This window comes from Notamacropus eugenii, chromosome 2, assembly GCF_028372415.1.
Source record: "Notamacropus eugenii isolate mMacEug1 chromosome 2, mMacEug1.pri_v2, whole genome shotgun sequence".
NCBI classification, from domain to species: Eukaryota; Metazoa; Chordata; class Mammalia; order Diprotodontia; family Macropodidae; genus Notamacropus; species Notamacropus eugenii.
The window spans coordinates 156,185,805-156,210,229 of record NC_092873.1 but is presented as its reverse complement, the minus strand read 5'-3'; the positions used below and the strand labels follow the sequence as shown (position 1 = coordinate 156,210,229).

The window sequence follows — 24,425 nt, the reverse complement described above, 5'->3', positions numbered from 1 at the left end:
GGATTAAAAGTACTACATGAAGATATGCATAATTTTAAAGAAAATTAATGTACTTTTCTAAATGAGAAAATTTATATCCTTTCTAGTTTATGTAAATACTCTTCCAGCTCCTTCTCTCCTTCCAACTCTTCTTCCCCTTTTATTTCTTGAAGATAATTGATTAGTCAAGACCAACCCTGGGAAAAATTGTTAAGTGGCCAATTCTGGGCCCACAGTTTTCATACTGTTCACCTTTTTACCTAGTATTCCGCCCCATCTCCACCTCCTCAGGTCTCCCATTATCCTTCCTGCCTTTCCTTTTAGCTCTATCAAAACCTCCTGTTGGCTCATTTACACTGTTATAAATGACTTAGGTAGTTTAACATATCACAGTCTTTCTGGTATATTTCTTTATTTATATTTATATGTTTCATTTATATTTTAATGGATCAATACCTTCAACTAAAGATCGATTGTAAGAAGGGATATTATGGTATATCATTTTGCTCACACAAAAGTTATTGGGAGATAATCAAGAGTTGTAAGGAAGCTTGCATATTTTATTTTACTAAGTCAATGGCCATCCTGGGCCTGGGGGACTAGAAAGGTTACATTGGAAAAACTGGTTCAAGCCTGAGGGGTCATACCATGGTCACAAGTATCCTCATGACCATGCCTACGTACTCTACATACAGAGGGAATGTAGGGAAATAAGAGTGAGAAATTTGAGGGATTTGACTAACCCAAACCTGGCTCTAATAGGAAGTATAAACTGTATTAACCTCACTCCTGCCTTTGTGTTGTATTCCTAGTGAGAGCCATACCTGGTTTCTCATGAGAAGCGTAATAAACGTCTTCCTGTGCCTACTCTGTTTCTGAGGTTTTTCTGGGAGAAGGGGTTTGCTATATTAAGGGGCATATAACATGCATCTTCCTAAGGGCATGCTACCAGGGAAGCAGCAGGCAGCTGGTCCTGGGCTAACTCCCTAACCCTACCTGGGAAATCCTGTGATTCTCACAACTGGGTTTCTCAAATGGATAAAGATATTAATCTGAAATTTCTTTGGGGGAGGTGGGATAGGAAAGAGGAGAATCTTCTGGATCTTTTTTCTTATGTTAAACATATTTTACAATGATAAAATATTTCCTGGTTTCCATACTTTTTGCCACACTTATGACAAAGAAATAAAAATTTAAACTCTTCAGGAATTTTTTGATCAGTGTCAAATAAAATAATTTATTTCTAAAACTATACAACACCTGGATAGAACAATATCTTTTCACTTACATGGAAAAGTGATTACCTGCTTCAGGAAACAAAAATGTATTATTGCTTTTTAATGAAATTAAATAGATTTTAATGGAATCTGTGATTTTTGGTGTAGATTGAAAACTTGCATGTGTCTTAATGGGTAACTAGCAGATTACTTTTACCTGAGTCTTCTCTGCTGAATAATCCTGAGTATAGTAGCACTAATGAACCCTTAATTTTTTCCCCCTGAAATCAAGGAAGCTCCAGAATGAGGGAAGGATGATTTTGTTAAAAATTCTGTATGCTTTCCAAGGAGCAATAAGATATTTCTCCAACGAATTAATAAAAAAAATTTGAGTAATAATTTCCCCTTTTGAAAATGCATGACTAGATATCTCAATATTTGATTTATTGTGGTCACAGGTACTGTAGTAATTTTATTAAGAAGCTTAAGCAAGAACAACAAAGCCCATAATATGAAATTCATATATTGATAAATGAAAATTCTTGGTAGAACTAAAGAGGGATATGTGTAGAATGTGAAAAATATATTTTAACTAATTATAATTGGGCTTTTTCAAAGCTCCCTTGGGGATTTGTGTATTTATAGTGTTTTAAAAAATAGATTCATACTTTAAGAACTATAGCAATGTGGAAAGTAGATGTACTGTACTTGGAGTCAAAAGTCTTCATCATACTATTCTTTGTATAATCATAAGCAAGTAGTTTTTCCTCCCTGACCTTGGTTTATTTATCCTTTCTTCTGAATTCTTTCTCCTTTCTGGGTTTTCACTTTTCTATCACGGTTCTCTTTCTTCCTATCTAGCTAGTCTTTCTTAGTCTCATTTTGCCAAATTATCTTCCATGAGATGTACCCTATGTGTAGGTATATCCCAGGACTTTGTCTTACACTTGCGAGTTCTTTCTCTGTATAACATTCTCTAGGTGATTTCATCAGCTTCCATGCATTTAGTTGTCATCTCTATGCAGATGAATACCAATCTCCATTACTCAACTTTTTTCTGTCTCTTAGATAGCTCCAGCTGGAATTTTTGGTTCATGGGTATCTCCAACTCAGCATGTATAGAGTAGAACTAATTGTCCCACCTCCTATAAATTCTTTCTTCCTTAAGTCCCTTTTTTTTTGTCAAAAGCACCTTCATTCTCCCGGTCACCCAGGTTTTCAGCTTACTTGTCATCCTCTTTTTAATTTTTTTGCTCTTTCCCCTTGAACTCAGTCACAATCAGTTGCCAAGTCTTTCTGATTTTATTTCTGTCTCTCATAGCCTCCCCCTCTCTCAAATTATGGCACACCCTAGTCAAGGCCCTTATTTCCTCTCACCTTGTATTGTATTTGTCCTTCATTCTCTAAGAGGACCATGACATTAAGATGATGACATGACTTGCAGTTGACTTTGATTTGAGTGCCTGAGTGCTGTGCAAGGTCGCGTCCGCTTACCTAGACTGGTATGGTTGCCTCCTATTTGATCTTCTTGAACTCAGTCTTTCCTCTCTCCAGCCCATCCTGTGCCCAACTGCCAAATTGAGATTTCTAAAGTGCAGGTCTCACCTCATCACTTCAATGGCTTCCCTTTGCTTATATGGCAAAATATTCCTTTTATGACAAAAAAAATATCCTTTTTTGGTATTTAAAACCTTCAGTTTTGCTCCTTCCTATTTTTATAATCTGAACAGTGCTCTAGGCTTTGCACTGAGTCTGTTCTTTTAAACTGACTCACTGGTATATGATACATGGCCTCCCATGTCCTGCCTATATGTCCTGTCTATATGCTTCCTCTTTCTGGAGCTTCTGCCTCTTGTAGTACTGGCTTTCCTTGAAACTTGTCTCAAATGCTGCTTCTTTCAGGACACATTTCTCTCAGTTTTTAATAAGATTCCCCTCTCCACAAATCACTGTATTTATTTTGTATTCCTAGTATAATGTAAGCCTCTTGAGGCAGTGATAATTTTAATTTATATATTTGTATCCCCTGAGACCAGCTTTGTGCCTGGAACAATAAGCATTTCGTTAATGCTTTTTGATTGGTTGAATGATTAAAATTCCTTCATTAAGAAGATCATGAGATTCTGGGACACTCTCTATTATACTACATAATCTACTAGATGCCTTTTGGACCATAAACATAAATAGTTGTGAGTGTTATACTGACTTGTAGCATATCACAAAGATGATGAAAAGCAAGATCTTAACAGGAATTCTTAGAGCAGAATGTACTCTGTCTTATATAGCAGATATAGGTAACACCTATTTACACAAGAATCTGAAACATGATTTTAGAAAACATGTCTTTTAAAAAATATTTATTTATTGTTTAGTTTTTATAAATATTTGTAATATCCATCCCTCCCACTGGCCCCCAAACCCCTCCACTGAACAGTTTAAAAGCTAAAGCCTTCATATAACAACTGTGCAATTTTCACATTGGCCATATTAAAAATGTCTTGTTCTTCACTTCTCTGGCAGGAGGTGGGTAGCATGCTTCATCTTAGTCCTTTGGAATCCTAGTTTTTCATTGCATTGATCAGAGTTCTAAAGTCTTTCAAAATTGTTTTTACCTGATAATGTATTTAAGTAAACTGTGCTCCTGGTTCTGATCACTTTACCTATATTGACTTTTACCAGTATTGACTTCTAATGTACCATTTTATTTATGTTGAATCATTTCTGTTCATCCTTTTCGTCAAAATGCTGATAAATTGCTGCAGTTTTCTTCAATTCATTTAAAGGAAGGAGTGCAGAGTGTGGGAATGTGTTTGTTTCTCTTATAGTAATGATCTCAGATTATATAAAATAATTATTAAGAATTGCTTAGTTTGTCTTGGCCACATAATGATTAATTGCCACAGTCTAGGAGAATGGCCATTCTGTTTTCTGCCATCAGCAGTGAAATAGCCTATCTTTTGCTTTGTGGTCTCTTATTTAATACTTTGTTTTAAGGAGGGGTTTGAAAGGAGAGGAAGAAAAAATAGTTTGTTACCTGGAAAAGAAGCATGAATCACACGTGGTCTGGAAAATTAATATTAGTGAGAGCTTTTTGTCTATTTTGCTGTATTAGAGCTGCTAACCAAATTGAAAGCTAGAACAAAAAGGTAAACTGTGGGTGTATTATCATCTGCAGGAAGCCTCATTAGGGTAATATTAAGGTAGAAATCCTGTGAAGTAAAAACTACAACAATCCTTAGTGCGAAGAATGTTCCAATGTTACACTGACATTTCATCATCAAGTGATGGGACACAATGTGCTTATGAATACTAGAAAATGTATATCTACCATGAAAAATAAAAATATGATGACATAAGATAAAAACAGTAGAGAATTTCACTGTACGAACATTTTAAACATTTTTTTAAAAAACCACATATATATATATATATATATATATATATATACATACACCTATCACCCTTTCAAAAACTCAAAAACTTGTGTTTTAAATCATTACATTTTTGTAGCTTTTCAGAAATTTTACCTTTTTTAAGTGGATTTTTAATTATACTATGTAAGACTACAAGCCCAGTTATGGTGTTTTAGACTTCCACAGATTTTTAGGTCCAAATAAGAGCTGAATTGACACTTCATTATGTCTCGGGAAATTTAGTCAGCAACATATAGGAGTTTTTCTAGCTTCTGCACATCAGAGGATATAAAAAGATTTACACATGGCATCATTAGTCATTTTGCATGAAATAAAATATATGAAATCTGTTAGATGTAAAAATTTATTTCAGATATTTAAAAAGACCTTCATATTAAATGTCTAGCATAAAAACAAATGGCTATATCAAGTGCCGTTATTGAGTAACAAATGAAAAAGCACACGGAGAAGAAAGCAATACTCCCAGATCATTTATATTTTGAGGATTATAGTCTACAAATAGAAATATTTTGATAAAATGTCTAGTTTACTATTTGTTCATAGACATTCATCTTTATTTGAGACATTAACTGTAACTTAAGTTTTCTTCATTCATTTTTTCATTTCCATTGAAAGGAAAATCTATTGTATTTTTTTTTTCTTCCTTTAGTATACTAGGCATTTATATGTTATGCTAAAGAGCTGTTTCATGATGATGTACAAGAAATGATTACTGGCACGTTTCTAAATACAACAGTCTATAAATGCCTCATAACCATCTACCTTTGATTAGAGAAATTTCCCTGCTGTTTTTTTGGGGATAGTATAATAAGTATTTATTGAGTCTTGGGAAGAAAAGTTCCAGTAAGGCAAGCTACCTCTCAAATCTATAAAATGATTGTTCCTTACTGATATAGTATTATATAGGAGTAAATTCAAGATAAATTATAGGAGTGGGGAGAGGGGAAAATAAAGCTACCTCAAGAGCATGTTTGTGAAAAATAAAATATTCTTCTCCATTTGGTTATCATTTGCATGACTTCCTTTAGTCTTAGTGGGGAGTGTGAATGCTGAAATGGCACACACAATGCAGACAGGTAAGAAAAGACAAAAGGCTCCTAGGGATGAAACACTCATAAGAACCTGGGATGTAAATGGAGCTACAACTGCACCAATCCAACACAAAGTGCCACTTGTTCCTATGCCCAGAACTCACATAGTGGTGGGATAGACCTCAGTGGTAGTGATGTAGATGGTATTGAAATTTTATGACACCAGGGCCTTCAGCATGAAGAGGAAACCAGTCAGGCCTGCTCTTGAAGTGCAGATATTGAGCAGCAGACAGAACAGAACTGTACATCTCATGGTAATAGAAAGTCTGATCCATCTTCTCAGGATATTTAAAGGATCTAGGGCGATCTCTCCTAGCAAACAGGTGGCAATGACAAAGGTTCTTGCTCTCCTCTGACTCCTCACTCAGCACTCTCTGTATCTTCGTTTGGGAGCCACAAACTAAGTCTTGCTCCAGTAACTTGGCACTGGTCAGGATGACCTCGTATTCAAGAGAGATCCCAGTCTGCAAAGTTGTCATATTTGGCATCCTAGGTCTGCAGATCTTCCTCTTTTTTTCCTTAAACGAAGAACATTACTTGTTGTGAAATCAGGAAAGCCTTTATTCATCTTTATCTTCATTCCCCCTGAATGAGGGGGTAGCTCCCAAGCAAGGCTACAGGAGGACTATGATTTCGTTGCTATTTTAAAAATAATTTAATGTGCTAATCAGAGTTTTCTGAGTAGCAACATTTTGTGGTAGATTTCTTGATTTAAAAAAAAATCTAAGGTGATGATTTGATTAGTATAATGAACTCCATTTTGAGGACAGTTCCTGTACCAATGCAGATTGCCAGATTTTTTTTTTACCTCCCTCCCTGCTCCCTCCCTGAGACAGCATACAATTTTATATAGGTTCTACACATACATTCCTATTAAATACATTTTTACCTTAGTCATGTTGCATAGAAGAATTAAAATGAGTGGGAGAAATCATAAACCAAAACAAACATGGTACAAAAGAAAATTGTTTCATTCTGTGATCCAATTCCATATTTCTTTCTCTGGATGTGGAAGGCATTTTGCCTTGAGACCATTGGGAATTTTTTAAGTCCTTGCATTGCAATGAAGTACTAAGTCTACCAGAAAAATTCCTCTCACACTGTGGTTGTTGCTGTGCATAAAGTTCTCCTGGTTCTGCTCCTTTCGCTCAGCATCAGATCATATAAGTCCTTCCAGGCCTCTCTGAAGTCTTCCTGTTCATCATTTCTTATAGCACAATAGTATTCCATTACATTCATATACCACAATTTATTCAGCCATTCCTCAGTTGATGGGCATCCCATTGATTTCCAGTTTTTGGCCACCACAAAGAGAACTGCTATAAATATTTTTGTACATGTGGGACCCTTTCCCATTTTTATGATCTCTTGGGGATACAGTCTTAGAACCAATATTGCTGGGTCAAAGGATATACACATTTTTTTAGCCCTTTGGTCATAGTTCCAAATTGCTCTCCAGAATGGTTGGATCATCCTCACAGCTCCATCAACAATGAATTAGCGTTCGAACTCTCCCACATCTTCTCCAACATATTTCATCTTCCTGTTTTGTCATGTTAGCCAATCTGATAGGTGTGAGGTGGTACCTCAGAGTTGTTTTGATTGGCATCTCTCTAATCAGTAGTGATTTAGAGTATTTTTTCATGTGACTATAGGTAGCTTTAATTTCTTCCTCTGAAAACTGCCTGTTCATATCCTTTGACCATTTATCAGTTGAGGAATGACTTGTATTCTTGTACATTTGACTCAGTTCTCTATGTATTTTAGAAATGAGACCTTTATCACAGGCACTAGTTGGAAAAATTCTTTCCCAGTTTTCTACTTGCCTCCTAATCTTGGTTGCGTTGAGTTTGGGCAAAAACTTTTCAATTTAATGTGATCGAAATTATCCATTTTGCACTTCATAGTGTTTTCTGTCTTGTACTTAGTCAAAAATTTCTCTGGAACCTCATTTTTGTCTTGTTATATTAATCTGGGCATTTTGTATTTTGTAAATATCCATTTCATTTAGTCGATTTTATTGGTTTACAATTGGGCAAAAATCTTAGAATTTCTTTTATTTCTTCTTGATATGTTAGATACTTACCTCTTATTTTTATATTCATAATTTGACTTTATCTTTTTCTAAAAATCAAATTAGCTAATTGTTTAACTATTGTTTTCTTTGAAAACAAATTTTACTATTGCTTAGTAATTCTATTTTGGGGGGGATTTCAATTTTGTTTATCTCTTCTTTGATCTTCTTGGTGTTTTTATAGGGTTTTAAATTTTTTTAAAAAGTTTTTAGTTTTTTCCTTTGTTGATGGGCACCTTCCATTATTGATGAAAAGGTTTGGAGATATACACTTTTCAATAAGGACTGCTTTGACTTTATCTTAAAATTTTTTTCATGTTGCTTTATTGTCATTTTTAATGAAATTACCTCTTATTTCTGTGATTCGTTCTTTGACCTACCCATTGTTCAAGATGAAATTATTTAGTTTTCAATTAATTTGTAATTGCTTCTTTAGCAGCCCTTCATTGATTATAATTTTGTTGCATTGTGGTCTGTAAAAGATTTGTTTAAAATTTCTCCTTTTCAACATTTGTTTTTGAGGCTTCTATGACATAATAAATGATTAGTTTTTGTAAAGGTAGTGTGCACAGTGGAAAACATGTATATTCCTTTCTATTCCCATTTAATAATCACTGGAAGTCTGTTACCTATTTTATCCATATATCTATAATATATCTGTTATATCATATAATTCTATGCAGGTCCTTAATTTCTTTCAGTTTTTTTGTTGTCTTTAAATTTATCAGTGTCTGAAAGGGAAACATTGTGACCTTCCCCTTTCCACACTTTCCCCTCATTTTCATTATTTAATTTAATTATTGCATTATTTAACTTAATTATATGAATGCTATGTCATTTGGTAATCTGTATTCAGTATTATCATCCATTTATAATCTATGGCACCTTTTTTGCAAAATGTAATTTTCCCATTTATCTCATTTACCCTATTTTTGGCATAATCCTCTCTGAGAGCATCATTGCTACGTCTGCCTTTTTAAAAAAATTTCACTTGACACATAATTTTTGTTCCAGCCTCTTTCTTTTTAAATTTGTGTGAATCTTTATGTTTCACCTGTGTTTCTTGTAAATAACATACTTTTGGATTCTGTTTTATAATCTGTTCGGCTGTTCTTTTCCTTTTTATGTATTAGTTGTTCCCATTTCCATTTACAGTTATGATAATTATGTATTTTTTATGAGTCTAGTCTGTTATGGTTTTCCTTCCTTGTTTCTTGTCCATTTTTTATAAAGAAGAAGGTGATAAGAAAGGAGTCCCATACGTTAGGTTTAAGATATTTTACTTCTGCCACTCTGCCTTTCTTCTCTTTCCATCATCCACGCAAATTCTCATTTTTTCTTTCCTTTTAAAATCTAGGGTGAGATTTTATTTTGATTAAGACTAATCCTTATCTTAATCTGTCTTCCCTCTTTCCTGCTTTTCCCTCTTCCTTTTTGATGTTGAGTGCAATGTGTTTTTTGCATGCAGCTTTGTACGTTTGACCTTCCTTTGACCAGTTCAAATGAAAGTAAGGTTCAAGTATCCCCCACCCTTCCATCCTTTCTTCCTTTCTTTTTGTGTAGTCTTGTATTTGTGCATCCTGATAATGCGAGATAATCCCCTCCTCTTCTTGGCTTTTCTCACTCCTAATGTATTACTTTTCCCTCCCTTTTTAAGATCATCAGATGATGGAATTTAAAACAGTTGTTCATTCTTCTAGCCTTACTTCCTGATTTTGGTCTTAATTCTGTGAAAGAATGTAAGTGCAGCTTGACTATCTATGTCTAATATTTCATTTTTTATGTATTCAGTAATCATTTCCTATAGGTTGCAATTAATAAAGTGCTGTTATATTCTGGGGCAGAAACAATGATAGTTCAGACATAGCTCTCCTTTCATGGAATTTATATTTTTGGTCAAGGATGTATCACACACATTTATAATACTATATGATAAATATTTTGTAACTAGTGGTAGATAAAGTATACTCGGAGCAAAGGTGTGATAAAAGGGCACTTATACATTTAGCTTGGGGAAGAAAAGATTATTTCTCTGTGTGGGAATCGATGGGAGCTTCATGCAAGATTTTGCACTGGAACTTGAAGGATGAGTAGAATTTCAAAAAGCAAGGTTGGGAGGTGGGAAAGTACTAATGTGTCCAGTAAGCAGTTCAGTATGATTGGAATGTAATGATTACTCCTTATACTTGTATAGTGCTACATATTTTTCAAAAAGCCTTCGTTTCTATCAGTTACTTATTTTATCTTTATACAACTCCACAAGATAGGTATCGCCTGAACCTAAGGCTTAGTGAGATTAATTACTTGTAGTCATGCATGGTCAGTGCTCTCTTAATGCGATATTCTTTGAAGTAAACCATTTCGCCTTTCATAGTTACAAATCAAAGCACCATGTTTGTTGTTTTTAAAGTCCTTTGTGCTTTTCCTGGGATTTATGTTATATTCATTTCTTCTTAGGGAATGGCTTTCACTTTGGAAGAGAGACAACAGTTGAACATACATGGATTACTGCCACCTTGTTTTCTTGGTCAAGACATCCAGGTCTTTAGAGTTGTTAAGAATTTTGAGCGGCTAAACTCCGACTTTGACAGGTAAATCACTTTTAAAGATACTTACTGTATGTTTAATAGCATCTACGTGATTTTTGGTGGGTTTTGATGGCCAGATTCAGAGGTGAAAAGGTAAAATTCCTTCATCCATCATTCTTTTAATTAATGTACTTTGGTGCTTAAGTGACTCTGTGATCTCATTAACATGAATAATTTTTCTAGTGGTATAGATAGTAACCTATCCACACATTTACCCTTAGCAATTCTTTTCCATGTTCTCCCATAAACCCTTTACCTTATAATTGAGGAAACTGAGACTGAGAGATGTTAAGTGACATTAGTGCCTGAGGATGGAGTTGATCTCAGGTCTTTACCCTTCTTCCATATACTCCTATAGTATCACTGAGTTGCTGTCCATCTGTTGGACATTACATGGGCTGTTATAACTAGCCCACAACATTTTCCAGCAATGCATTACTTTAACGAGATCTCTTATGCTACTTCCTACTTAGAAGTCATCACTGGGAATATGCTGTAGCATATTTGTACTTACACCCCTTTTCTCTCCATTGCCCTTTTGGCAATCCACAACTCTGATTCTTTGGAGATATGATATGTGTCTGTATAGGATTTTTAGGACAATATTGATATAAAAAAAAGAGAAGGTTGTGTCTCACATGTTGGGAAGCCCTCTACAAAGTCATACTTTGGAGTATTTGCTTTTGGGGTAATTTCACCTGGTAGAAGACAACACAATTCATGCATAAGACAGTCCAATGGTAGATAGGGAGTTGAACTTATGCCCCAGAGAATCAGTCCTCAGATCCCCACAGGGGCCCTGGAAAACAAGTGAGATAGTGGTAGGACCTTTGAGATAATCTCCCTGAGGTAGCTGCATTTTGTAGTGATAAATTCCAAAAAAGGAACAGTTGGTCATGGAGAGACAAGGATATTGGTTGCCAAGGGGAGGAAGTGGCACCTCTAAATGTTAGCACCCTGGAACCAAAGCCTTATTTATTCTAGGTTGATTAAAGCTCTGCCATCCTGTCTTGCTTCTTCCCTAAATTAAAATGTGGAAATTAAAAGTTATTCAGGAAAAGCTTTCAAATTAATAAGTTAACAGGAGAACCAAGATCTAGGTTGAGAAAAATATTTAAAGAATTGTGATTTTAAAAGATATTTATTTCATTAAACCATTTTCAGCCATTTTCATTGATCTTCATTTTCATCCCTACCTTTTGCCTTCCTTTTATGTAACTTGCTGCTCCATTGTTTCTGCCATGGCACCATTATTTTTTACCATTTTGGATTTTTTGTCTTTATGTTTTAATTGTATTTTTATTTTTTAATTTAATTGTATATTTTCATAGTTTACTTGCCTTATGTTTAAGGTTTCCTGTGCTCTTAGCTACTTTTGGACTGACCATAAATAATAGGCAGAAGTCTTGTGGCAGGCAGTTTATCTTCTTCATCTTTTCCTTGGCAATACGGAACTTTAAAAAAATATACTTTGAAAGGCAATCCTGAAATTGATACTGCTGCCATTTTACGTAGGTAATCCTCAATTTTCTAATTTCGAACATGCAAGTCAAAATTACATGGAATTACTTGTACATCGTGAAATAGAATTGGCTGCTAAGTCAGGAAAAAATTTTAGTCTTATTTCTGATAGGATAGGATTAACTCAATTTACTAAACCTTTATATATTATTTTGCTATTTCTGCCTTTTAAAGTGGACGCTGACTTTTAAACATTGTCAGTTATTTTACAGTTAGATTTGAAATCCTTCGTGATTTATAGTAATAGAACTTGAGACAGTGGCTTAAAAACAAAGTAATTAGTGGTGTTGGAATTCATTATTATGACTAAGTTAATAATGTATTTTCTGTTTTGTGAGTAAAATTTTTAAGCTTGCTTGGAAAATGGAGGGAAAAAAATCTCCTGTTTAAGTGTATCTTTAATTCTTATTATAGTTTATTATCAGCCTTTAATCAAGAAATGTTTGTTATGCCCCTACTTTGTCAAGCAGTGTGTCAGGCCCTGGAGATGAACAGAAAGAACAAAATATTCTCTGCCTTAAAGGAGCTCTATATATACACTCTATAGGCAGACAATGTGAATACTTGTAAGCAAAAGCATGATATTAAAAACTAGTAAAAAGTAAGTTCAGAGAGGACCAATGGATCACTGATGAAGGGGTCAGGAAAGGCCTCAGGTAGGAAAGTGGTTGTTTGAACTGAACTTTAAAGGAAGCTAGGTGTTCCAAGAGACAGCAGTAAGGAGAGAATATAATGAAATCATGGGGACTAGTTTTATTAGCTCTTGCCTGTGCAAAGGTATTGAGAGTTGGTGTTTAATAGATGCTTGTTGATAGAAGCAGATGAGTTGTCATGTGTAAAGAAACAGAAAAGCCTAGTTTTGCCTTACTAAATAGTGCGTGAAGGAGATTTTTGTTTATAATAAGACTGGAAAGGTGGTTTGGAACAGATTATGAAGTGCTTTAAATGTGAAATAAAGGAGTTTATTTTTTATCCTAGAGGTAATAAGAGGCCAGTACAGTTTATAGAACAAAGGAGTGACATAGTCTGACCTGTTTTTTATGAATATAAATTTGGCAGTTGTGTGAAAGCTAGATTGGCAGAGGAGAGGAACTTTAAAAAGGGAGACCAATTAGGAGGCTGTTGTAGTAGTCCAGATGAGATGTGTTAAGGTCCTGAACTGGGGTAGTTAATGCCTGTGGAAATTGAAATAAGAGCATAGGTTTGAGAGGTATTATGGAGGTGAAAACAAAATTTGGCAACAGTTGGATATGTAGAGTGATATAGAGTGAGGGGAAGAGGATAACTCTCAGGTTGTGATTTTTTAAAAAATTATTTCGTGTTTTATTTTTCCCCAGTTACATGTAAAAACAGATTTTAGCATTCATTTTTAAAAGTTTGAGTTCTAAATTCTCTCCCTTCCTCCTTCCTCATTAAGAAGGTAAGCAATTCAATATAGGTCATACATGTCTAGTTATGTAAAACATTTTTTTAACAATCATGTTGTAAAAACACAGACAAAATTAATTCATGAAAAAAAAGTATGTTTCAATCAGTGTTCAGACACATCAGTTCCTTGTCCTAAGTCTTTCAGAGTTGTCTTGGGTCATTGGATTGCAGAGAATAGCTAAGTCATTCACAGCTGATTATCTTCCAACGTTGCTGTTACTTTGTACATAGTGCATTACACTTTGCATCAGCTCATGGAAGTTTTTCTAGGTTTCTCTGAGAGCATCTTGCTCCTCATTTCTTATAGCACAATAGTATTCCATCATAATCACATATCACAATTTGTTCAGCCATTCCCCAGCTGATGGGTTTCCCCTCAATTTCCAATTCTTTGCCACCAGAAAAGAGCTGCTGTTAATATTTTTGTACATATAGGTCCTTTTCTTTTTTCATTTTTTATTTCTTTTGGGATACAGACCTAAGAGTGGTATTAGTAGGTCAAAGGGTATGCATGGTTTTATAGCCCTTTGGACATAATTCCAAATTGCTCTCCAGAATGGTTGAAACAGTTCACAACTCTGCTGACAGTGCATTAATGTCTCATTTTTTCCCATATCCCTTCCAACATTTGTCATTTTCCTTTTCTCTCCTTTTAGCCATCTAATAGGTATGAAGTCATACCTCAGAATTGTTTTAATTTCCATTTCTCCAGTCAGTAGTGAGTTAGAGTATTTCTTCATATAGCTATAGATAGTTTTGACTAATTCATCTGAAAACCATTCACATATTTTGATCGTTTATCATTTGAGGAATGACTCTTATTTTCATAAATTTGACTTAGTTCTCTATATGTTTGAGAAATGAGGTCTTTATCAGAGAAACTTGAAATTTTTCTCATAGTTACTGTTGCTAACCATATTTCCCTCCATCCTATTTCCTTTCCTGTTTATTCTGTTTTCTCTCTCCTTTGACCTTTTCCCCTCTCTCCCTCTACTGTAAAAACTTTTTTTCATCTTTTAATATGTGAGATAATTTATCTCATTCTACCTCTTCCTTTCCCTTTGTCCCAGGACATTCTTCTCTCTTTAATTTTATTGTTTTAGATTTCATCCCTTCATATTCAACTCACACCTGTGCCCCCTGCCTATATACTCCTTTTAACTGCCTTAATAATGAGAAAGTTCTTATGAGTCACAGATATCTTCTCATATAGGAACGTAAACAATTTAACCTTAAGTCCCTTATGATTTCCATTTCCTGTTTACTTTTTTTGAGTCTTGTATTTGAAAGTCAGATTTACTATTCAGCTGTAGTCTTTTCATTAGGAATAGAGGAAAGTCCTCTATTTCACTGAATGTGCATTTTTTACCCCTGAAGGATTATACTCAGTTTTGCTGGGTAGGTGATTCTTGGTTGTAATCTTGGCTGCTTTGCCCTTTGGAATACTATATTCCATGCCCTCTAGTCCATTAATGTAGAAGCTGATGAATCTGTGTTATCCTGATTGTGACTCCACAGTACTTGAATTGTTTCTTTTTGGCTGCTTACAATATTTTCTCCTTGGTGTGGGAGCTCTAGAATTTGGCTATGATATTTTTGGGAGTTTTCATTTTGGGATTGCTTTCAAGAGGTGATTGGTGTATTCTTTCCATTTCTATTTTACTCCCTGTTTCTAGAGTATCAGGGCAGTTTTCTTTGATACTTGAAAAATGAGGTCTTTTTTTTTTTTTTTTGATCCTGGCTTTTAGGTATTCACATAATTTTTAAATCATCTCTTCTGGACCTATTTTCCAGGTTGATTGTTTTTTAGGGAAATATTTCACAGTGCCTTCAATTTTTTTTATTCTTTTGTTTTGTTTTATTATTTCTTGATTTCTCATAAAGTCATTAGCTCAAGTCATTTGCTCAATTCTGATTTTTAAGGAATTATTTTATTCAGTGAGCTTTTGTATCTCCTGTTTCATCTGGCCAGTTCTGCTTTTTTTAAGTTGTTCTTCTCATTGGTTTTTGGTATCTCTTTTATCATTTGGCCTAGTGTGTTTTTTAAGGTATTATTTTCTTCAGTATTTTTTTTGTTTCCTTTACCAAGCTGTTGACTTTTTTGATGATTTTCTTGCCTTATTCTCATTTCTCTTCCCAATTTTCCTCTACCTCTCTTATTTGATTTTCAGAATCTTTTTTGAGCTTTTCTATCACCTCAGACCAATTTCTGTTTTTCTTGGAGGTTTTGGATGTGGGAACTTTGACTTTGTTATCTTCTGAGTGTGTATTTTGATCTTCTTTGCCACCATAGTAACTTTCCATGGTCAGAATTTTTTCTGTTGCTTGCTCATATTCCCAGCCTGTTACTTTACTTTTTAACTCTTTGTCAAAGTAGAACTCTGTTTCCAGGGTGGAGAAGGGTGCACCCAGGCTTCAGGGGTTTCATGTAATTGTTTTCAGAGGTACTTCTAGGGATCTGTAAGTTTTCTGTTCTTCCAAGGTGGTATAATTTAAGAAGAGGTGTGTTTACTACCCTCCTGGCCTGTGCTCTGTTCTGTGAGTGATCGTAAGCACTCTTTTCTGCCTTGGAACTATGAAGAGGTACCCCCTCCACTGTGACCGCTAGTTCTGGTGTGCTAGTGCTCCTCTTTGCCCTGGAACTGCCACTGAGGACTATGACTCAGATCCAAGTATGGACAAAGCATCAGAGTGATTCCCTCAGTGCCAGCAAAGGGACTCCTGTAATGCCCTTCTGACCAGTTATTCCACCCCTTTTACTATCTGTGGCTGAAAGCTCTGGAATCAGCCACTGCTGCTACTGATTCATTGGTTCCCAAGAGCCCAGTTTGTGTTGGCATGGCATGCCCTAGACTGTGCTCCTCTCTCACCCTGGTGCAACACACCTTTCCTGCTGATGTCCTAAGTTGTCTTGGGTTGGGAAATTGTTTCATTCCGTCTTTTTGTGGGTTCTGCTACTCTAGAATTTGTTTAGAGTCATTAATTAAAGGTCTTTGGAGGGGTTTGAGGGAAAGCTCAGGCGAATCTCTGCCTTTATTTCATCATCATGACTCTGCCTCAGCTCTCAGGTTTTGAATATGGGTGATGGGAAGGGCTGTCTTGCCCTCAAGAGGAATAAAGAAGTTAAGATTCAGGGTGTGTTTGGAATTTTTAAAAATGAGTTCTGTTTTGGTCATGTTGAACTTGAGATGCATGTCATCTATTTGGGATTGTCCATTGGGCAGTTAGAATTACACAGCTGGAGCTCAAGAGAGAATCAGGGCTAGATATCTAAATCTGAGCTCACTGAGAGAGAAAATATAGACAGAGAAGAGAAGGAGGTCTAGGACAGCATTTAGGGGAGGTGATATGGATGAAGGTTCAGCGAAGAAGACTTGAGAATAAAAGTCAGGAAAGTAGAATAGAACTGAAAAAGAATGGTGGCACAAAAACGAATAGGAGAGAAAGGGTGATCTGTGTTGTCAAATGGTGCATAAAATTCAAGAGGATCAGTACAGAATGATCAGGAAAGCCATTGGATTTGACAATTAAGAGATCACTGGTGACTGCGTAGAACAGTTTCATTTGAGTAGGGAAGTTGGAAGACAGATTTGTGGAAGCCATATAAAAGAGTGGCAAGTGAGTGACAGGAGAGAAAGTGGAGGCAACAAGTAGACATAGCTTTTGCTAGGTGTATGTCTTGAAGATAGGAGAGACAGATATAAGGCATGCTTGAGAGGATGGAGGGTCAAGAGTTTTGGGGGTTTTTTTGCTTTTTTGTTTTTGAAGGATGGGAATCCCAGGTGTGTTTCTATGCTGTAGGGAAAGAGCAAGAAGAAGGAGAGATTGAAGATTAGCTGAGGTTAGAAATAATTATGGATGCAGTTTGTCAGAAGAGCCAGGAAAAAATAGAGTCAAGAGTTTGGTCTAATTATCTACACAGGAAAACCAAATGATGAATATGTTTCTTGTCTAGATATTGATTTTCATGTTGATTGAAACTAATTGGGTGCACAACCTACAGAGCTTTTCTTTGTAAATACACACATATTAGACACTCAAAGCAAATTGACAGAACTTGACAAAATTGCGTAAAATTGACAGCAATAAAAGAGCAGAGTGAGAGTAAATCTGAAAAACTCAAAAATTGTTTTTACTGACTCCAAATTTTCCCCAAAATAAATGCCTGTCTTCTTAATACCAATATTCTTTCACTGGTAATCTATTATCTGTGAGTCAGATATACAAGGATTGAAATTGAAGATAATAATAATTGCTAATATTTATTAAACAGTGGGGGGCGGAGCCAAGATGGCGAAGTAGAAAGACGCACATACACATAGCTCCGAACCCACAAACCACAGAACGGCAGAGGGGACTAACCCAGGGCGAATTCTGCACCCAGAGACCACGGAATATTGGAGCGAGGGAGATTTCTGTTCCGGAGAGACCTGCAAACCTCTCGCGGGGGGTCCTTCGCTCCGTGGACTGGGCGCCGGGGCGAGAAGCAGAGAGCAGCCCTACCGCGGCAGCGACAACGTGGGAAGAAGATCCGAGAGGGCTGCGAGACGGGATCTCCAGCGGCCACGCGGGTCCCCCCACCCACAGAGGGACCTGCAAACCTCTCGCAAAAGGTCCGTCGCGCTGCAGACGTGGAGCCCAGCCCGGACCTGTGGCGGCGGCCGCGGCTCTGAGAGGCACAGTCCTAAGAGGGCTCCAGAGGCGGGATCTTCAGCAGCGGCACAGCCCCCCCACCAACAGGTGACTGACGGGGGTAGGTGAGAGAGTCTCTTTGGCAGGTTGAGAGGGGAGTGAGGTGCCCCCATGGCGGATCCCCAAGCGGGCGGGAGCCTGGATCCATTGTGGAAGGTCTGTGCATAAACCGCCTGAGGGAATTGAGCCAGAGAGGCGGCCCTGCCCCTGACCACCTGAACTTAATTTAACACTGAATAACAGCCCTGCCCCCGCCAAAAGCCCTAAGGCGGGAAGCAGCATTTGAATCTCAGTCCTCCCAAACGCTGGCTGGGAGGAGTAGGAGGCAAGGTGGGTGTGAGGAGAACATTCAGAGGTCAGGCCACTAGGTGGAGAATATGCCAAGAAAAGGGAAAAGAAATAAAACTATTGAAGGGTACTTTATCGGAGAGAAAAAAACACTTCCTCTCCTCCTTTCTGATGGGGAGGAACAAGGCTTGCCATCAGGCAAAGACACAGAAATCGAGGATTCTGTGTCCCAGCCCACCCAATGGGCTCAGGCCATGGAAGAGCTCAAGAGGAATTTTGAAAATCAAGTTAGAGAGGTGGAGGAAAGACTGGAAAGGGAAATGAGAGGGATGAGGGAGAAGCATGAAAAACAGATCAGCTCCCTGCTAAAGGAGAACCAAAAAAATCTTGAAGAAATTGGCACCTTGAGAACTAGCCTAACTCAGCTGGCAAGGGAGGTGCAAGGGGCCAATGAGGAGAAGAATGCTTTCAAAAGCAGAAATAACCAAATGGAAAAGGAGATTCAAAAGCTCACTGAAGAAAATAGATTTTTCAAATCTAGAATGATACAGATGGACGCTTTGGACTTTTCGAGAAAGACAGATATCTCAGAACATACCGCGCAGATTCGAAAAATGGAAGATAAGGTGAAATATCTTATTGGAAAAACAACTGACCTGGAAAATAGAATCAGGAGAGACAATGTAAAAATTCTGGGACTACCTGAAAACCATGATCAAAAGAAGAGCCTAGACATCATCTTCCATGAAATTATCAAGGAAAACTGCCCTGAGATTCTAGAACCAGAAGGCAAAATAAATATTCAAGGAATCCGCAGAACACCGCATGAAAGAGATCCGAAAAGAGAAACTCCTAGGAGCATTGTGGCCAAATTCCAGAATTCCCAGGTGAAAGAGAAAATATTGCAAGCAGCTAGAAAGAAACAATTCAAGTATTGTGGAAATACAATCAGGATAGTACAAGATCTGGCACCTTCTACATTGAGGGACAGAAGGGAATGGAATAGGATATTCCAGAAGTCAAAGGAACTAGGATTGAAGCCAAGAATCACCTACCCAGCAAAACTGAGTATAATACTTCAGGAAAAAAAATAGTCTTTCAGTGAAATAGAAGACTTTCAAATTTTCCTGATGAAAAGACCAGAACTGGAAAGAAAATTTGACTTTCTAACACAAGAATGAAGAGAACCATGAAAAGGCGAACAGCAAAGAGAAATCATAAGGGACTTACTAAAGTTGAACTGTTTACATTCCTACATGGAAAGACAATATTTATAACTCTTGAAACATTTCAGTATCTGGGCACTGGGTGGGAGTACACACGCACACATACATAGAGACAGAGTGCACAGAGTGAATTGAAGAGGATGGGATCACATACTAAAAAAAAAAAAATGAAATCAAGCAGTGAGAGAGAAATATTGGGAGGAGAAAGGGAGAAGTTATATGGGGCAAATTATCTCTCATAAAAGAGGCAAGCAAAAGACTTATTAGTGGTGGGATAAAGAGGGGAGGCAAGAAAAAAACATGAGGTCTACTCTCATCACAATCCACTAAAGGAAAGAATATAATGCACACTCATTTTGATAGGAAAACCTATCTCATAATACAGGAGAGTGGGGGACAGGGGCACAAGCAGGATGGGGGGGAGGATAGAGGGGAGGGCATGGGGAGGAGAATGCAATCCGAGGTCGACACTCATGGGGAGGGAAAGGACCATAAGAAAATAGAAGTAATGGGGGACAGGACAGGATGGAGGGAAATATAGTTAGTCCTATACAACACAACTAGTATGGAAATCATTTGCAAAACTAAACAGATATGGCCTATATTGAACTGCCTGTCTTCCAAGGGGAAGGGGTAGAGAGGGAGGGAGCCAAAGAAGTTGGAACTCAAAGTGTTAGGACCAAATGTAATGTTCTTACCACTGGGTAACAAGAAATACAGGTTAAGGGGTCAAGAAAGCTATCCGGCCCTACAGGACAAAAGAGAAGACGGAGACAAGGGCAGGGAGGGAGGATAGAGGAGAGAGAAGATAGGTCACAGGGGCAATTAGAAAGCTTGGATCTGGGGGGGGGAGGGGAAAAAAGGGGAGAAAATTTGTAACCCAAAAATGTGTGAAAATAAATGTTAAAAGTTTAATTAAAAAAAAAAATAAAAAAAATAAAAAAAAATATTTATTAAACACTAAGTATCAGGCACTGTGCTAAGCAGTTTATAATTATTATTTTATTTGATTCTCACTACTTTGCAAAATGGGCGCTATTATTATTCCCTTTTTACAGATGAGAAAACTTGAGGCAAACGGTAACATAGCTAGCAAGTGTTAGAGGTTGGGTTTGAACTCAGGTCTTCTTGACTCTAGATCTGGTACTCTATCCATTGTGTCATCTAGCTGCTGTGATCACCCAGAAGGCAACATATGATTGAAAAAAATAAAATGGGCTGATCCTTGGTGAGCATGAGGGCTAATTAATGAATAGCCTGTGTGCTCCTTGTTATCTCTGATATGAAGTGAAATTGGGGAACTTTACCAGCTTATTGACCCCAGTATCTTCACTGTTCTTTCTCTAATGCCTTATTTATAGGTAACCCATGCTTTAACATTAAACCTTTTCCTTTCCCTCCCCTTCCGTCTTTTTATACTTACTGAGATCTGTATCCTTCCTGATGACATGACTTGACTTCACTCTTTCTAGCTTTGGTTACACTTTTACTCATACCCCTAACTCACTGAAAGTAGTGAAGAAGTCAGAATATTCCTCTCCCCTCATTGCTACATACCTCCATAAATAAATAAGCTCTCCTCCTTTGAGGTTCATTCAATCCATATTTATCACCCATTTGATATTCTGATATCTGATTAATTCAGTACACATACACACACATACACACACATACACACACACACACACACTCCCTCAAATATTCCAATAACCTAGTTCCTCAGCTTATTAAATACCCATGACCTCTCCCACCTCACCTTAGCTACTACAGAAATGGTTCTACCCTCGATCTTGCCATCACCCACAAGTATTCCACTTCCATGATCATGGTCTCTGAAATTCCCTTATCTGACCATATTCTATTTCATCTCACCTCTCCCTCGGCCTTGAACTTCTAACGCCATTCTTCATCCTCCTCATTTTCATCTTCATCTTTCCTCCTTATTTCTTTCCCAAGCTATCACACCCCTGCCATGTCTACATTTTCTTTCTTTCCCCATCTTGACAAACCAGTTCTGTAGTCTACCAACTGCCCTCTTCTCTCAAGTCCTTTGTCCCCTTCTCATATGACCAACCTTGCCCTGACAAGCCTCAGTTTTGGGTTATGTCTACCATCTTCTTCATTTTCTTTTATTTACAAGATGTCTAATGAAACTGGGAAAAGTAAAAAAAAAATGTTGACTGGGTCTGTTACAAATTTATATTACATAAATGGAATACTATTGTGCTATAAGAAATGACCAGTAGGCAGATTTCAGAAAAACCTGGAAAAACTTAGATGAACTGATGTTCAGTGAAGTGAGCAGAACCAGGAGAACATTGTTCACAGTAACAGCAACATGGTGTGATGGCTAACTTTGTTGGATTTAACTCTTGTGAGCAATGCAACAATCTAGGACAATTCCAAAAGACTCACAATGGAAAATATTATCCATATCCAGAGAAAGAACTGTGGAGTCTGAATGCAGATGGAAGCAGACTATTTTAACTTTTTTTGTTTTATTTTTTATTTCTCTTGGTTTTTCCCTTATGTACAATTGGAAAAATAAAATCCTTTTTAAAAACAAAATTTATATTACATAATCTTAGCTAGGCATTCACTATGGCAAGGCAGTCCTTTTATACTTTGCTAATTGATTTACTATCCCACTCACTACAGTGGCTTTTCCAAACCTTTTCATCTCTCTTCTAACCTCCCATGGTTCCCCTTTCCCTCCACTTTCAGCTGAGAGCCTTCCCTCATACTTCACTGAACAAGTTGAGACCATTCATTGAGAGCTCCTATTCTGTTTTTCTCTTCTATCATTCAGATGCCTTTTGCCACTATCTCCTTTACCACTATCTCATGAAAAAGTAGCCCTTATTAAGGCAAACAAAGCAAGCTCTCTTTTACATGCACAAGTGTTCCCATTCCATCCCATCTTCTTTGGAAGATTTTTACTTTTGTCTTTCCCATGCTTTCACTAGTCTTTACTCTCTTCCTGTCTACTGGCTACTTCCCTGCTGACTGCAAGCATATACATTTCTTCCTTATCTTCAAAAAACCTTCACTTGATACATTACTCCCCACCACTTACTATCCTGTATCTCTCCTTGCTTTTGTGCCTAATCTCTATTAGAAATCCATCTATAATCAGTGCTTCGATCTCCTTCCTCTCCCTCTTTTCTTAACTCTCTACATATGGTTTCTGACCACATCATTCAACTGAAACTGCTCTGTTTAAAGTTACCAATAGTCTTTTTTTTCCCTTCAAGTTTCTTTAACATGTATACTTTTATTTGAACTGGGTTTAAATCAGTATACAGATAAAGCTCCTCCCCTTTCCTAGTACTGACATTGATTTCATGCAGTTTCCCAGGATACTGTAAAAAGCTTTCATTTATGATTGTGTGTTGGGGCAGAGAGGGAAATTAGGGGGCCATTATCGCTCTTCCAATTAAAAGAAAAGTACAATTATTGAGGCAGAAGATACAAAAAGTATCCTGTCCCATTCCTCCACTCCTTTGGATTTATGTTAAATGGCCCAAATTATCATGCCCTTGCTTAAAAGGTAGAGAGGCCAGGATGGAGCCTCCAAACCAAATAGAGTATTTGCCCTCAGGTGGGGCAGTGATCTTTATTTTTATTGTCCTGGGAGCTAGGGCTGTAATCTCCTTCTGCATCCTGTCATCCATGCCTGGGTACATGGTGATACCACAGTACAGTATGGTATTGGTATACAAATCCTTACAGATGTCAACATTGCATTTCATGATTGAGTTGAAGGTACTTTCATGGATTATACAGGATTCCACACCTAAGAAAAATGGTTGAAAGAGAGCTTCTGGACACCTGAATCCTTCATTGGCAGTGGTGATAACCTGACCATCAGGTAACTCATAACTCTTTTCCAGAGAACAGCTAGATACAGCACTGGTCAACTTTTGCTTGAAGTCTAGGGTTCCATAACACAACTTCTTGATGTCACACATAATTTCCCTCTCAGCTGTGGTAGTGAAACTATACCTTCTCTTGGCTAGGCTCTTCATGATATAGTCTGTCAGACCATGACCAACCAAATCCAGATGGAGGATGAGGAGTCATGGAGAAGGGAGTAACTTTTGTAGATGGGCACAATGTGTCGCACTTGCACTATAGTCCATCATGATACTGATGGTATGACCAGAGGCTTACATGGAAAGCATAGCTGGGAGGCCAGCAGTCATGGCTAAGGTGTTGGAAGTCTCAAACAAGGCGTGGAGCCAAGATGGGAGAGTAGAAAGACGCACATACACTAGCTCTTCCCCCACAGCCCATAAAATACCTGTAAAGAGAGACTCTTAACAAATTCTAGAGCAGCAGAAGCCACAGAACAATGGAGTGGAGGAGATTTCCAGCCCAGGGTGACCTGGAAGTCTCATACATAATCTGTGTGATCTTCTGGGGTTGTGGGAGGCTTCTGTGAGCAGCACAGGGTCACATGGAGCTCTTTGCAGAAAGTATGGTGCCAGATCTTCTCTGTGTCATTACAGTACCATGTTATGTGGGGTATTTCAGGGTCAAAATACCTCTCTTACTCTTAACCTCATCCTCCATGTAACTGTCTCTCTGGTCCCTACCCACCATCCTAGCCTTATTGGGGTGCCCAACAAGGAAAGACCGCCTGAGGAGCATTGTCTCCTGCAAAGCCAGCTTTACACGTTCTGGAGCCATTGTCGGCCATGAGAGCAGGCAGCAGCAGCATCATCCTTGGCAGACTTTGAAGTGGCAAGTTTAAATCCTGAAGGGAGAAAGCAGATGCTGCCGTACCTGAAATAGTAGGAGACAAGTGCACACTGGGTAGAAGAGGTCACAGCTGACCAAGGATTTCTTAATTACAGATTCTAATGACCTCGTAATTCTCATCCT

The 24,425-nt window shown here is 37.4% G+C and overlaps 1 protein-coding gene and 1 pseudogene across 1 annotated transcript in view; one reads left to right on the top strand and one right to left on the bottom strand.

The window, feature by feature from the left end:
* ME1 (malic enzyme 1) overlaps window positions 1-24,425 on the top strand; it is a 262,710-nt gene that overhangs the window by 31,691 nt on the left and 206,594 nt on the right. Inside the window, 1 exon segment of the mRNA XM_072642703.1 lies at window positions 10,253-10,386. Within this exon segment, the coding sequence (XP_072498804.1) occupies window positions 10,253-10,386 (134 nt within the window).
* Window positions 5,585-6,209, bottom strand: LOC140530408 (putative transporter SVOPL pseudogene; annotated as a pseudogene).